This window comes from Carassius gibelio, chromosome A3 (assembly GCF_023724105.1).
Source record: "Carassius gibelio isolate Cgi1373 ecotype wild population from Czech Republic chromosome A3, carGib1.2-hapl.c, whole genome shotgun sequence".
NCBI classification, from domain to species: domain Eukaryota; kingdom Metazoa; phylum Chordata; class Actinopteri; order Cypriniformes; family Cyprinidae; genus Carassius; species Carassius gibelio.
In genome coordinates this window covers 18,692,650-18,706,930 of record NC_068373.1, presented here as the reverse complement: position 1 = coordinate 18,706,930, position 14,281 = coordinate 18,692,650, and the positions used below count along the sequence as shown (strand labels likewise).

The 14,281-nt window shown below is 38.3% G+C and overlaps 2 protein-coding genes across 4 annotated transcripts; one reads left to right on the top strand and one right to left on the bottom strand.

Moving 5' to 3' along the window:
• Nucleotides 1-328: 328 nt before the first annotated feature.
• Nucleotides 329-5,546, top strand: LOC127942964 (uncharacterized). Of its 3 annotated transcripts, none has more exons than XM_052539037.1 (7): nt 329-432; nt 1,292-1,509; nt 1,818-1,980; nt 2,131-2,211; nt 2,300-3,655; nt 3,775-3,836; nt 4,624-5,389. In XM_052539037.1, the coding sequence occupies exons 2-7, from the start codon at nt 1,294-1,296 to the stop codon at nt 4,729-4,731; spliced, it is 1,986 nt and encodes a 661-aa protein (XP_052394997.1). In that variant the 5' UTR covers nt 329-432; nt 1,292-1,293; the 3' UTR covers nt 4,732-5,389. The 3 variants fall into 3 exon arrangements, 2 of the variants coding, with proteins under 2 accessions (XP_052394997.1, XP_052395000.1); XR_008149517.1 differs by lacking the exon at nt 329-432 and adding an exon at nt 5,456-5,546 and having other exon boundaries at nt 1,169-1,509; nt 3,775-3,907; nt 4,624-4,667; XM_052539040.1 differs by lacking the exon at nt 329-432 and adding an exon at nt 5,456-5,539 and having other exon boundaries at nt 1,169-1,509; nt 4,624-4,667.
• Nucleotides 5,547-7,985: 2,439 nt separating this feature from the next.
• LOC127950768 (uncharacterized) lies at nt 7,986-13,849 on the bottom strand. The gene is made up of 17 exons (XM_052548028.1): nt 13,753-13,849; nt 13,476-13,590; nt 13,218-13,354; nt 12,821-12,892; nt 12,285-12,665; nt 12,086-12,187; nt 11,783-12,015; nt 11,516-11,694; nt 10,977-11,067; nt 10,546-10,893; nt 10,297-10,414; nt 10,045-10,136; nt 9,844-9,969; nt 9,455-9,559; nt 9,165-9,365; nt 8,852-9,025; nt 7,986-8,466 (listed from the first exon to the last, which is right to left on the bottom strand). Exons 3-13 carry the CDS (start codon nt 13,342-13,344, stop codon nt 9,916-9,918), a joined length of 1,797 nt encoding a protein of 598 aa, XP_052403988.1. The 5' UTR covers nt 13,345-13,354; nt 13,476-13,590; nt 13,753-13,849; the 3' UTR covers nt 7,986-8,466; nt 8,852-9,025; nt 9,165-9,365; nt 9,455-9,559; nt 9,844-9,915.
• Nucleotides 13,850-14,281: the final 432 nt, after the last annotated feature.

Below are 14,281 nucleotides of genomic sequence, written 5' to 3'. Positions count from 1 at the left end.
ATATATATATATATATATATATATATATATATATATATATATATATATATATATATATATATATATATATATATATATATTTTTTTTTTTTTTTTTTTTTTTTTTTTTTGCTGTGTATGGTAATACATTAATAGCGCATACCCTTCCCAAACGTGAGAACAACACGATAGAAAGATTTTAAAAAATACCCGAATGTAATACGTCACGTGACGTCACCATAATTTGCTAAAATTTAGTTTAAAAAAGAAATTAAAAAATAAAATTAAAAAATTTTTAAAAAAATTCACATGATTAATACTCTCAAATGTGAACCTTGTATGCTTGCATCCAGCTGTGGAAATTCTGGGAAAATACCCGTCAATGCCCGTTAATGATGACGTTATATTCCCGCTTGCAACCACGACTTCCTCCTTTTCGGACTTCATCAAGCAGGTAAGACGCGTTGACAACAATATGCACAACAATGTAATTATATAAGAGCTATTGCCATTTGCAATATTAATGTATTAAATAACTTATTTAATATTTGTATGGTGTTCTTTGGTCACTCTATATATAGTTATATATAACATATTATAGCCAAAGCTATAAAATTTCTATGTTGACCTAAATGTAACCTTAATTATTTGGGTTATTAAGGATTTACAAAGAATAAATGGACTATTCAATGAGAATATGGATATTGGTGAATACAGGCCTAATAAATGAATAATGTTGCTTAATGCAGGCCTTATTACAGACACATTAGTTATTTGTTAATTGCTAATGCTTATTCCCTAAACTAAAGTGTTACCATAATTTCATCAATCAGTTCAACTTAAATATATTATCAGTTAATCATTTTAAACATTTCAATTTATTTGATCAGAGCGCTTGTTTAAAACTGATCAATTGGGCACATCAAAAATGTTCTATGATTGGCTATGTATAGTGTCTCTTGTATTGCTAATTGGGCTAACTTTAACAATCCCTTTTAAGTAGAAAGTAGTCTATAAACTCATCATCAAAATGATTATTTGAGTTATAGACTAACCCCCCACCCCCCACCATTTGTTAAGCAAACTTAGGTACAATGAAAGGCGCTATATAAGTTCAAGTTGTTATTAACTATGCTGTTAGGTATAGTGCCATATTTAATTTGACCCCACCCCCAAACAATAAAATTAAAATTGCCTGAGACACCGTGCCCTGATGTTCGTGTCTAACCAGCCAAAGACCAGAAAAATTTGCCAATTTTTATATCATTTCATTGTATTATTATTATTATGAATTTATGTCTCTTTCCATACAGATATGCCAGGACCTGGTTCAACTACTAAGAAATGTGCTTCTTGTTCTATGCCACTCAATGTGGCTTGCAAGACGTGCAAGTACTGCAAAGCAGTGCAGCCCCACAATCTGCGTTTGAAAAAAAAAATAGAAAGATTTGATTTGAAATCAGAGACATGGGCCCAGGCCCAGAAAAAGAATAACACTTCATCCCACCTGATGGATGACGCTTCTTTGTTGGTATGTTACAGACTATTATTATTTTTATTTTTTTGGCTTGCATACATAAGTAATCAAACACCTCTATCTTTTAGTTTTAGGTTTACACTTATTGACACATCTTCTTAATAAAAAATCTCTGTGTAAAGCTTCTAATTGCTGATCCCAAAATTCTAAAGACTGTTGTTGCAGCGAAATAGTTCTTATGAATATGTATACATGCAGCATATGTCATTATGTTAGTATACTAAGAACTTCCTTTAACTGACTCTGAAATTTACCATAAATGTTCAGAAATAATGTAGATTTTGCTTTACTCTTGTTGGAAGCTGGAAAGGTTTCAGGCCCTTGGCTCCAGGGGTGTGTTATTTATATCCCGCCCTGGAACTAAATCATGGACCTGTGAGGTTCTTCTGCCCAGATGTAAAGTCACTGAATCAGCATCTGCCTGCCTAAAGAGGATGGAGGCGTTGTTTGAATTTGTTGTGCAAGGTATTGTTGTATGTTAATGTAAAACAAGACATCATTAGATAAATAGTACGTTTTTTTTTATAGCAGTCATGCCATATTGAAATCAATTAAACCCTTTAATTATATGGTGTTATTTAATTTATTTTTTTGTTTGACTTCTGTTAATACTAGGTTGGAGTCAGTCAGAGAAAGTAGCAGCCTCAGCAGCAGAGATCCCACAGCCTCCTGTAGACAACTCACTGGCCACATCAAGTAAGTGTTGCATAGTTACATAATGTACTGATATTCCACCCTAGATGCTGTTTATAATTCCAAATTTTGTATTACTGGTTGCTTTTAGGTTATTATGGAGCCCCTGCTCTTCCCATTCCTTCCCCTTCAGCTCCTAATCTTGCCAGTCCTACCCCTCCAGCGCCTACCCTTTCCATTCCTACCCTTCCAGCCCCTACTCTTTCCTTTCCTACCACTCCAGCTCCTACTCTCCCCATTCCTACCACTCCAGCTCCTACTCTCCCCATTCCTACCACTCCAGCTCCTACTCTTCCCATTTCTACCACTCCAGCTCCTACTCTTCCCATTTCTACCACTCCAGCTCCTACTCTTCCCATTTCTATCACTCCAGCCCCTTCTCTTTCCATTCCTACCCTTCCAGTCTCTACTCTTTCCATTCCTACCACTCCAGCTCCTACTCTTTCCATTCCTACCCCTCCAGTCTCTACTCTTTCCTTTCCTACCACTCCAGCTTCTACTCTTCCCATTCCTACCACTCCAGCCCCTACTCTTTCCATTCCTACCCCTCCAGTCTCTACTCTTTCCATTCCTACCACTCCAGCTCCTACTCTTTCCATTCCTACCACTCCAGCTTCTACTCTTCCCATTCCTACCCCTCCAGCTCCTACTCTTCCCATTCCTACCCCTCCAGCTTCTACTCTTCCCATTCCTACCCCTCCAGCTTCTACTCTTCCCATTCCTACCACTTCAGCTTCTACTCTTCCCATTCCTACCCCTCCAGCTCCTACTCTTTCCATTCCTACCCCTCCAGCTCCTACTCTTTCCATTCCTACCACTCCAGCTCCTACTCTTTCCATTCCTACCACTCCAGCTTCTACTCTTCCCATTCCTACCCCTCCAGCTCCTACTCTTCCCATTCCTACCCCTCCAGCTTCTACTCTTCCCATTCCTACCACTCCAGCTTCTACTCTTCCCATTCCTACCCCTCCAGCTCCTACTCTTCCCATTCCTACCCCTCCAGCTTCTACTCTTCCCATTCCTACCACTCCAGCTCCTACTCTTTCCATTCCTACCACTCCAGCTTCTACTCTTCCCATTCCTACCCCTCCAGCTCCTACTCTTCCCATTCCTACCCCTCCAGCTTCTACTTTTCCCATTCCTACCCCTCCAGCTTCTACTCTTCCCATTCCTACCACTTCAGCTTCTACTCTTCCCATTCCTACCCCTCCAGCTCCTACTCTTTCCATTCCTACCACTCCAGCTCCTACTCTTTCCATTCCTACCACTCCAGCTTCTACTCTTCCCATTCCTACCCCTCCAGCTCCTACTCTTCCCATTCCTACCCCTCCAGCTTCTACTCTTCCCATTCCTACCACTCCAGCTTCTACTCTTCCCATTCCTACCCCCCCAGCTCATAATCTTGCCATCCCTGCTCCTGGAGGAAACAAGAGGAAGAAAAATAATGGTGGGTGTATATGTTTTTACAAACATGTATCTAATTTATTTTTGAGACAAACAATCTAGTGGTTGTTTTACATTGGAAAATTAATGGACATTTCACCAAAAACAAATTGTGTATTTCAGATTGCTCTCACAGCAGCCAGGAAGTATTCAAGGGAGATATTTTGAAGGAACGAGTTAAAGAGGTTGGTCAGCCATTACCTGATATGGATAAAAACTAGGCAGTAGAACATTAAAGAATGGATGTTAATGCAAGGTTAGAACTGAACTTATTAACACACAAGACTTATCTACATTGCACATAATGATATGACATATTATTTTCCACTATTATTTCACATATGTTTTACATTTGTGGTTCAAGATTTTATTTGTCACATACACAGTTATAAAGAGAATATATAATCAGCAGTGAAATGTAAAACAGGTCGCTCCATGCAGAGTGCCATTATTATCATAATACAAACACAAGAAGAAATCTGAATATATATGTATATATATAATCTAATTGTGTACAGAAGTATTAGACTAATGCTTCTTTAGGTGAACAGAAATGTACAGAGATACTTACATAAATATTTGGGTGAACAGAAATTTACAAGACGTGCAATGAAGAACAGGTTATTGTATATACTATATGTAGACAACTCAAAATACAGTCCAAAATAAAGAGGCTTTTATTTATGAAAGTGTATTGTTAGTTATTTCACGTATAAGCCTACTTAACTAATGTACTTTAATTGTAGACCTACAGATTACGTTTCTTACAGTTATTAGGTTTTTTAACACTTTTGCTTCATCATTAGGGGGTTTTGTGTGTAGATTGAGGGGGGAAATTATATTAAACTATTTTAACACAAGGCTGCAGCAGAACAAAAAATGTGAAAATAGTGAAAGGGGTCTGAATTCCTTAGTTGTGTAGCTGGCAGTATTGACAACAATCAAACTAACTTAATATTCTGTTTTCATTAGGGAAGGAAGGAATACCTTCTGAAATGGCACCCTTGCAGTTTATGGTATGCATGGAAATCTTTACTCTTTACCTCCTTTTTGTTTTCAGTGCTGTTTGTTTGTCTTTAAGCAGGATTACACAAAAACTACCAGCATGAGTTTCATGAAAGATGTATCATGGGTCAAGTAAGTACCCATGACATTTTAGAGCGGATCCAAGTCACGGGGCAAAGTTTCACATTCGCTAGTGTTGTGCCATACAGCATTTTCGCATAATCATTCCTTTCTTTTTATGGCCCTAATTTGTTGGTAGTTTCAGTAGTTAAATACACAAAAATGGCAAAAATGTAATTTAAGTATTTGAATTAATATACAAATAAGAATGCATTTGAACTACTAGGAAGCTACAGCAAATTCAGTCAAATTAATAATTTAACTGTTTGTAGTTCACGACTCCCCAACACTGGTAAACATTATTACCAGTTTATTATTTTTTCTCAAAGGCCCCAAGTTATTAATTCATTAGCCAACATATATAAAAAAATGTGGGCTACACAAAGTTATATTGGATAAATATTTCGGGATGATTATAAGATTTTATTTCAGTTTATCTCTTTCTGTAGTGTTTATAAAATTGCACTCTACTTAGTAAAAAAGCTTGACAAAGTATGTAATACTTATCCATGTTTTTTACATAACATTCAGCCATTTTTGTCACCATGTAAGTGATAATGAATCAAATGTGTCAAATGACAACACCCTTCTTTTTTTTAAGTAGTTTTGTAAGTTCTTGAACTCTTAAAACAAATACTTGTTACACATAACATGCATATGTTCTCTGTTTTCATTTCAGTGGAAAAAAATGGAGAAGCACCTGGGTGTAGGAGGATTCCTTCCTTATGTAGTGTGTGTGTGTGTGTCTGTGTGAGTGTTTAATAAACCGTTGTTATAATGCCTTCGTTGGACTGACTCTTTTATGCACTTTCACATACAACACATTCTGTCAACGTGTTAAGCTAAGGAAAATAAACATTGTGTGACCTCAATAAAAGGGTCAAATCTCTTGTTGGTCTTAAGGGTCATGTCAGTAATTTCTTCACATATCAGCCTATGAAACATACGTTATACAAGACATAAATACACAATTATTTGTCAAATTTGAGACCTCTAACTGCTTGTGCGTTGCCAGGAGGCGGAACCAAAGCGTGGGAAAATTACATTCCTACGGGTGCTACAGAGTCTGAGATTGTGCAAGGTGTAACTTCACATCTCTCCCTTTACATCATAGTGGGACATTATATAACAAATTTCATCATTCTATGAGGTCTTCTTGTTAGAAATGTCAACCCTAGGTCTAAGCTTAATATCGAGCCTATGAACGGCATGGGTCAAACAGGCCTCATATCAGCAATGGAAACATATGTGATATAGAGAATAAAGACACACTTATTTGTTTAATTTAAAAGTTCCTTGTTATCTTAAATGGCATATTTTAAAGATGGCAAAGGTAGTCCATATCATCTGGTGTGACCAATATAAAGGCCTGTTTGAACCATATGCATTTTATGGGTATTAAACTTATAGGTTTACCATTTCTAACTGAACAATGAAATGTTGCATTAAACCGTTACATATGATACAAAACAAGGGAGCAAGTCGAAATCACACCTCATTCATTCATAGACCGTTTTACACCCCAAATCTATTTTTTCAGATTTGTGGCTCTGCCTTCTGTGAACTCAGAACCAGCTAGGGGTCTCACATTTCACAAATCAAATTTGTCACCAACCCCTGTATCAATAAATGTCCCATGCCAACATTTCCTAATGTCAATTTAACCAAAATCTAACAGTCTGAATAGTAAATGTGAAGGAACAATGCAAAGTCAATGCAAAACTGGGTGGGTCTGTGGCAGATAATTAATTGCACACAGATTTTATTTTATTTTTGAAGCACATATGACTTATGTTGCATTAATAAGAGGCACAAAATAATACAGAATCCTTTCACCGAACACGTCTGCAGTTGGATGAGCTTAAACAAAAACAGCATTATATATTAGACTGATGTACAAACCCGATTCCAACAAAGTTGGGGCACTGTAGAAATTGGGAGTAAAAAAGGGATGGAATAATTTACAGATCTCAAACTTATATTTCATTCAAAATAGAATATAGAGAACATATAATTTTGGATTTCATGAGGGCTACACATTCCAAATAAGTTGGGACAAGTCCATGTTTCCCACTGTGTTGCATCGTCTCTTCTTTTTCTAACAGTCTGCAAATGTCTGGGGACTGAGGAGACAAGTTGCTCAGGTTTAGGAATAGGAATGTTTTGCCATTCTAGACTAATACAGGCTTCTAGTTGCTCAACTGTCTTAGGTCTTCTTTGTCGCATCTTCCTCTTTATGAAGCACCAAATGTTTTCTATGGGTGTAAGATCTGGACTGCAGGCTGGTCATTTCAGTATCGGATCCTTCTTCTACACAGCCATGATGTTGTAATTGATGCAGTATGTGGTCTGACATTGTCATGTTGGAAAATACAAGGTCTTCCCTAAAAGAGATGTTGTTCTAGAACTTGGATATACCTTTCAGCATTGATGGTGTCTTTCCAGATGTGTAAGCTGCCCATGCCACACACACTCATGAAACCCCATACCATCAGAGATGCAGGCTTCTGAACTGAGCACTGAAAACAACTTGGGTTGTCCTTGTCCTCTTTAGTCCGGATGACATGGCATCCCAGTCTTACAAAAATAACTTTATATTTTGATTCATCTAACCACAGAAGTTTTCCACTTTGCCACAGTCCATTTTAAATTAGCCTTGGCCCAGAGAAAACACCTGTGCTTAAATATGGCTTCTTTTTTGACCTATAGAGTTTTAGCCAGCACCAGTGAATGGCACGGTGGATTGTGTTCACCGACAATGTTTTCTGAGAGACACTGCCACTCTGAGAGGCTCTTTTTATACCCAATCATGTTGCCAATTGACTTAATAAATTGGTCCTCCAGCTAACTTTTCTGGCCTCTTATTGCTACCGGTACCAACTTTTTTGGAAATCCAATGAAATCCAAAATGAGCCAATATTTGGCATGACATTTTAAAATGTCTCATTTTCAACATTTGATATGTTATCTATATTCTATTATGAATAAAATATAAGTTTATGAGATTTGTAAATTATTCCATTCCTTTTTTACTCACAACTTACTTTTTATGGAATAGGGTTTGTAGTTGCTATAATATCCATAAAGTAGTCTTGGAGGTAGTCATTCAACAACTAACTGTCAGACTATGAGAGACTGTGTGAGAATGTGGTGCAGCAGGAACAATAAAGCCTAGCATACAAAGCAGATAAAGAATAACAGCAGAAAGATCACTATACGTCAGCTTTTATTTATAGAGTTAGTACCAAGTACATTAATTTGATCAGTTACAGGGCTGGTGGGTGGGGACTCTTCATCTGACACAGAAATAATTTTGCTAGTTTATTCATCACAATAAAGGCAATGGTATTTATGTAAATTAAATAAGGGAGACTATCTATTGAAAAAGGGTATGTCCAAAACCACACCCTCCAAACAAAAAAAAAAAAAACCGGCAAGCAAATGCAAAAACACATGTCAATTCACAAATTAGTTAGACATCTTCCAAATCACTGTACTCTGAGCTCTCGTATTCAAGTCCTTTATTCTCATCCGGTATCTCCGGTATCTCCTCAGACCAGTCTTCAGGGAATAGAGGTCCTAAAGCCAAGCTGTATCTTGAGGAAACGACTTTAATCTTCTCCTCCACATCAGCAAGCCTTTCCTGTAGAAGACACTGTAGCCCACAATGCCCCTCGTCAGTTAAACTGCCTAGGAGGAAATATAAAATGAAAAAGGCACACATTAATTCTTACCTGTTTAGACCCTTAACTTGACCCAGTTAAGATAGCCAACATACATTTCCATATCTGAACAGCATTGTAACATTCAATTCAGTTAACTTTATTTATCCCCGTAGGGCAATTCAATTTTAGCCTACCAGTCATATCAACAAGACAACACTTAATCAAGCATTCAGAAACACTGTCAATGACATCATATTGCATTTGGGCACCAAAACAAAAAATACACAGGCCACAATACATAGACTAAGCAGCAACCAAAGTTCAAGTAGATAAATAAATAGATAAATAATAAGAATAAGTAATAAATAAATAATAAAAACGGCACTTCAGTGTTAACCCCATGTTCTTACCACGGTTTCCTCCAGACATTTCTGCAATCAGCTTCCTAATGCCATCAGCCAGCCCTCTGAGGTAGGTGCAGTGCTGTCTCATCTCCCTAAGAATTAGGATCTTCTCTTCTTGCAGCCGCATCTTTGACATGTATGCATCGAAAATCTTCTTCTTAGTGAGGATGTTTGTGGATTCTAAAGTCATACAAATGAGCCAGTCAACAGGATTGACCTGTAAGCTGCAATATAGTTGTATAGCATACATGCCCATTAAGCTGCGTCAACATCTGTTTGCTCAATGTAATCCCTCTCCCTCACAGAAGTTGTTCCATACCAGCGCTGTGAACCTCCCATGGCCATATTAGACTGTCCTCCCCACTGCCATGGCCCACCATAGAGAGTCGGCTCTCCACCATCTGCTCATTTATGCCCTCCTCCTCTGGCACCTGCTCATTGTATCGTTTGATTGCTTCAAAGAGTTTCCTTTTCTCTTCCCCCAGTTTCCGTCGCCGCATTTGTCGAATCTTGTTGCTGTCTATAATTTCCAAACACATGACAGAAACATAAAATCTAGACAAGAGATTCACAAGTCTTGTAAATAAAATAGATAATTCAACAACATACCTGTCTGATTATAAAGGCTTGCTTTTTTTTGATAGACACCCATACATATGTGCTCTATCGACCGCTGAAGGCTATGTTGGTCATCCTGTCTGACATCTATAGAATCTTGGGAGGAGACAAAAGCATGAATAAATAACCACTTTGGAAAGGTCAATTTACATTTCTGATAAAATCTACCTGACAGTGCATCAATGGCACTATATCCATTAGCACTATGCTGTATGTGCAGTTTGCAACAGTGGCTAAAACACCTTAAATATGATATTCATTTAGGAACGTAATGTGTTACAAAATAAAGTAATGTAATTACAGTAACACGTCCTCAACACTGTCGAGCACACTATGCTGTAACTGTAAACAGCCTATTATTTATAACGTCAATACTGTACCATCAGTGGCCCACTGTCTGACGTCATGTACCCACTGCTGGACCATGTTCTCAGGACACCCAAGTTCACGGCTCAAGTTCTCCAGCCTCTGGGACTCCTCTGGGACCCCTCAGCCTTTCGGACGGTCTTCAATAAAAATGCAAACAAACAATTGCCTTTGCCATCTTGGACCAGATTAATTCTGTGTAATATGGTCAATACCTTGACATATCTGTTGGACAATGCAAGATGAAGGCCATCATGCTTGCGTCTATTCCACCCAATTGCATGTACAGTCAGCATGTCATTGCGAGCTTTTAGAAAACATATTCAAATGTTACTGGACGGCCTATTCAAATTTAATTAAAATAAAGGTTTCTCTTCTGTATTTTTGTATAAAGAATGAAAGACTAATGAAAGAATAGCTGAAAGAACAAAACATTTGTATTAATGTAATAAAGGAGAATCACATACCAGATTTGGTCATGTACTTCGTTGTGAGAGCACAACGAGAGAGGAAACTGTTCACCATTTCCACCTCTTCCCCTGCAGTTGCGCCAGCACCCTCCTGATTCCTACCACTCCAGACAATCTAACAAATGTGTGAAAAAGTTATTGGTTAGGGATGCACCAATCTCAGTTTTGCAAAGACATAAATTGTGCATTCCCATTATCAATAATTAAATTAAATAAAAATAGTAAATAGTATAATAAAGACAATACCTCACACTTAGTTGAATGGGCCTTGGCGTGCATGACTGACAGAAATGGTCTCATTTGAAGAAGAGGGCTCAGTTCAGGCATAGAGACTGACATCTTCTGAAGATAGGGCCAGTACTTGCATGAGATGTCAGTGCAGTAGAAATGTATGTTTGTGGCTGCCTGAAGCTCCTTCTGCAGGAATAGGGGATACGGAAAGATCTCCCCCCTGTACATGTTGAGACCCTTTAATATCACCCCATGCCTGCAAACAGCTACCTCAAGACCCTCTTCATCAAGTTTGCTAGCTCTTCTGGCAGTCTCCCTGGCAGCAGACCACTGAGTAGCACCACAAGTGCCTTTTCCTGGAGTCTGCATGAAAAAAAATTATAGATATATTAGATGGCAAAAATACTGCATTTACACAGCAGGGCTACAAATTCTGAATTACTAACACTTTTCGCTTTACTCCTGATTTCTTCAACGAAAGAGGATACGTCCACATCTTTGGCAATGAAGATGCCCTCAAAGTATGGTTCCTCTGACCTCAATGAAAGCAGAAAAAAGGCATATTCAGTGGCAGAAACCATTTGTTCAGTAGGTTTTAAAAGTTGTAAAACAACTTAAGCAAGGCGCACAGCTGCAAAATACAAAATTATCACCACATGGTTCTTCGTACTGGATTTTAAAGTGTGGCAAATTTATATTTATATCTGGTATCAAATGTGTCATGTTGTTGTAGTGTGGTGATGTATGACAATTCTATAAAATGGTGCAGAGTAATGGCCAATGACAGCAAAAGAGGAAACCAGGGAGGAAGCAGAAACAAGTACAGCAGATCATGGAACTTTGAATAATTATCTCATTAGAAATAGAAGCGTCTGTGTTGTGATAACATGAGCTACTATGATGTAGTGCCCCTGTCACAGAGTGATGTTGTGCAGTGTATACTGTACAGCAAAGCCATGTAGTGTGGCATCTTGCCTTGCATTACCCTTTAGAGTGTTGAAACCTGTACAGTTTTCTGTTGCCGTCTGCAGAAACCGCAAGCATGTTGGGTGTACATGCTGGGCAGGTGAAGTGCTCCACATTTGCCATTTTCTCACATAAAAACTGGCAGAAAGTGTATTCCACAAAGCTCCTTTGAAATGCATCTCCATGTATTTTACCGCTCTGTAAATGTGCAAAAAGTTAAGAGAAAAGTAAAATGAAATAGCCAATGGTCTCTAATTAAGGAAATCTTCATCCACACAGAACATACCCTTCCAAACTGCTCTGTCCTCTGCTCTAACAACCGCAAAAAGCCTTGTCTTGACAAACCCGGAGCAACGGTTTTCATCTCCTCAAATGTGCTGAATACATCCACTGAAAACAATGTTTCAGAATTTACAGATGCTGGCCAATACCCACTTCTTATGAGGTCGCTTCTGTCAGGTGTCCATTGTGATAGACACACTCTGCACGCCAAATTGGGCAAGTACAAGTCATAACGACCTAAAAAGAATCAAACGTATGAATATCTTGTGACCCTTAACTGCAAAACCAAAAAATAAAGCCTACCTACCATTTATGCAAACCAAAATAGTTACTCTTCCAGCAGATTCTGTGATGTTTGTTGGGTCACAGGTGCACAGTCGGTCAGGTCTCACTGTAGGCAACAGCCGAACTAAAAAGAAATTGTAGAAATTTTGAAAAGAGCTTAAAGGATTGTCTGATTGAGAAATGTAAATACTACAACACACACACAATAATCAGAGCAGTACCTTGATTTTTTAATGTACATCTGCCATTTTCTTTCACACAGCACACCGTTGGCGGAATGGGCCGGTAAAATCCATCAATGCACGACTCCCTGTTATGGAGTACCAGTTTTTTGTGGCAAATTATATCACACTCCATACACAGCCACTCTTCAGGCATGCAGTCTCTGCAACGAATAATGGCAGGAGATGAGCACTGACTGCATTTATTTTCCTTGACCACCCTGGAGAACAACAAGCAGTCCAGGTGGTAGGGCCTTGCTTTCTGCCACTCATCTTGGGCTGCAGACTGTCGCAAGCTCCATGATGATGATGTTGAAGGAGGACCATCTGAAGCTTCAACAGTTGTTGCCAGAATCTCCTGCAGTTTCTGCATCTCACTGTCTGAAAGAGGGACATGAAAAAAAGCTCCTTATGGATTCTACAAAGACCCCATTGTGGTTCTGGAAAAATTAAACTACTTGGCTACAATATAGTGAAGTAACAATAATTTTACACGGTTCATTTGATTAAAAAATGTCAATATGGAGTCATCCTACCAAGTAAGTGTTGAGACATGTTTTGTTCTGTCACCATGGATACCTCCTCAGCTGGGTCACAAGGATTCAGGACTGAAAGATATTGGGGTAAAGTCTCCCTTAAATACTTTTGCAGTTTGGTGCATGTAAGTAAATCAGACATAACACTCTACCAGAAAGAAAAAGAACTACCGTACTGCATCACTCCTTGATGCAATGGTCAGACTAAGTTTGTTTGGAAACATTACTTGCAAGGGGGCATAGGCATCCTGGAATGTGTGGGGAATGTAACAATCAAAAGCAGTGAAGTTATAGGCTATATTTACAGGTGATTTAACCAGAGAAGACATAGACCAACCTAGCCTGGCTCCACACACACCTATTCAGAATATACAGTAGGATACAGATGACGACCAACCTGTAGCTGAAGAACGCATACGCGTTTTTCCGCTTCTGCTCTTTCTTTTCAGCAGTGGACGACCTTCACAGTCTCTCTCAATCCACTGAAATTTACTCTCCCGGTTGGGGGGGGGCACTTTTCTCATCTTGTTTTTCCTTGCACCAGAGAAAATCAACATTACATGTAAACACATCAGCAGTGGGTTTTCTCCCATTTTTACTCACTGTATGAATCCCATTCATTTGCAAATTGAGCTGTATAACTAAAGATACTCACTTTCATTTGAGCCAAAAGCAGGTCTGCATGGAACATAGCATCCTCTGCTGCACCAATGTCCTGCTCAGCCATCTTAATTGCAACTAAAGACAACTAAATTGCTGACGTTAAAAGTCTATTGGAAAATTAAGACATTTACTGAGTGACCAAAGAACACCATAAAAATATTAAATAAGTTATTTAATATATTAATATCGCAAATGACAATAGCCCTTATATAATTACATTTTAGTATATATTGTTGTCAACGCCTCTTATATTAATACGCCTCTCTTACCTGCTTAATGAAGTCCGAAGAGGAGGAAGTCCTCTTGTTCTGCCTTTATTTGGCGATACGCAATCTCGCATCGATTTTGAGCATTACCGCCACCTACTTGTAAGGAGAATGTCTAACGTTAGTTGCAAGCGGATCATTAACGTGCATTAACGGATATTTTCCCCGAATTTCCACAGCTGAAAAAAAACATGCAAATTTCACATTTGAGAGTATTACTCCAGTGACGTTATTTCAGTGTTTTGTTTTCTTTAAATTAAACTTTAGCATATTACGGTGACGTCACGTGATGCGTTCGGGTATTTTTTTTTCTGTCGTGTAGTTCTCACGTTTGGCAAGGGTATCCACTATTAATGTATTCTACCATACACAGCAAAAAATATATTTTGCTGGTTATGGTTAACATGGTTTAACGTCGATATAACACATTGTTTAGCTTTCACCTAAACGAGGAGCTGGGGGAAGCAAGAAAAATAGACGTTTTACTCATTACTTCAATAAAAATGTGACATTGAGACGTTTTTTCGGCATG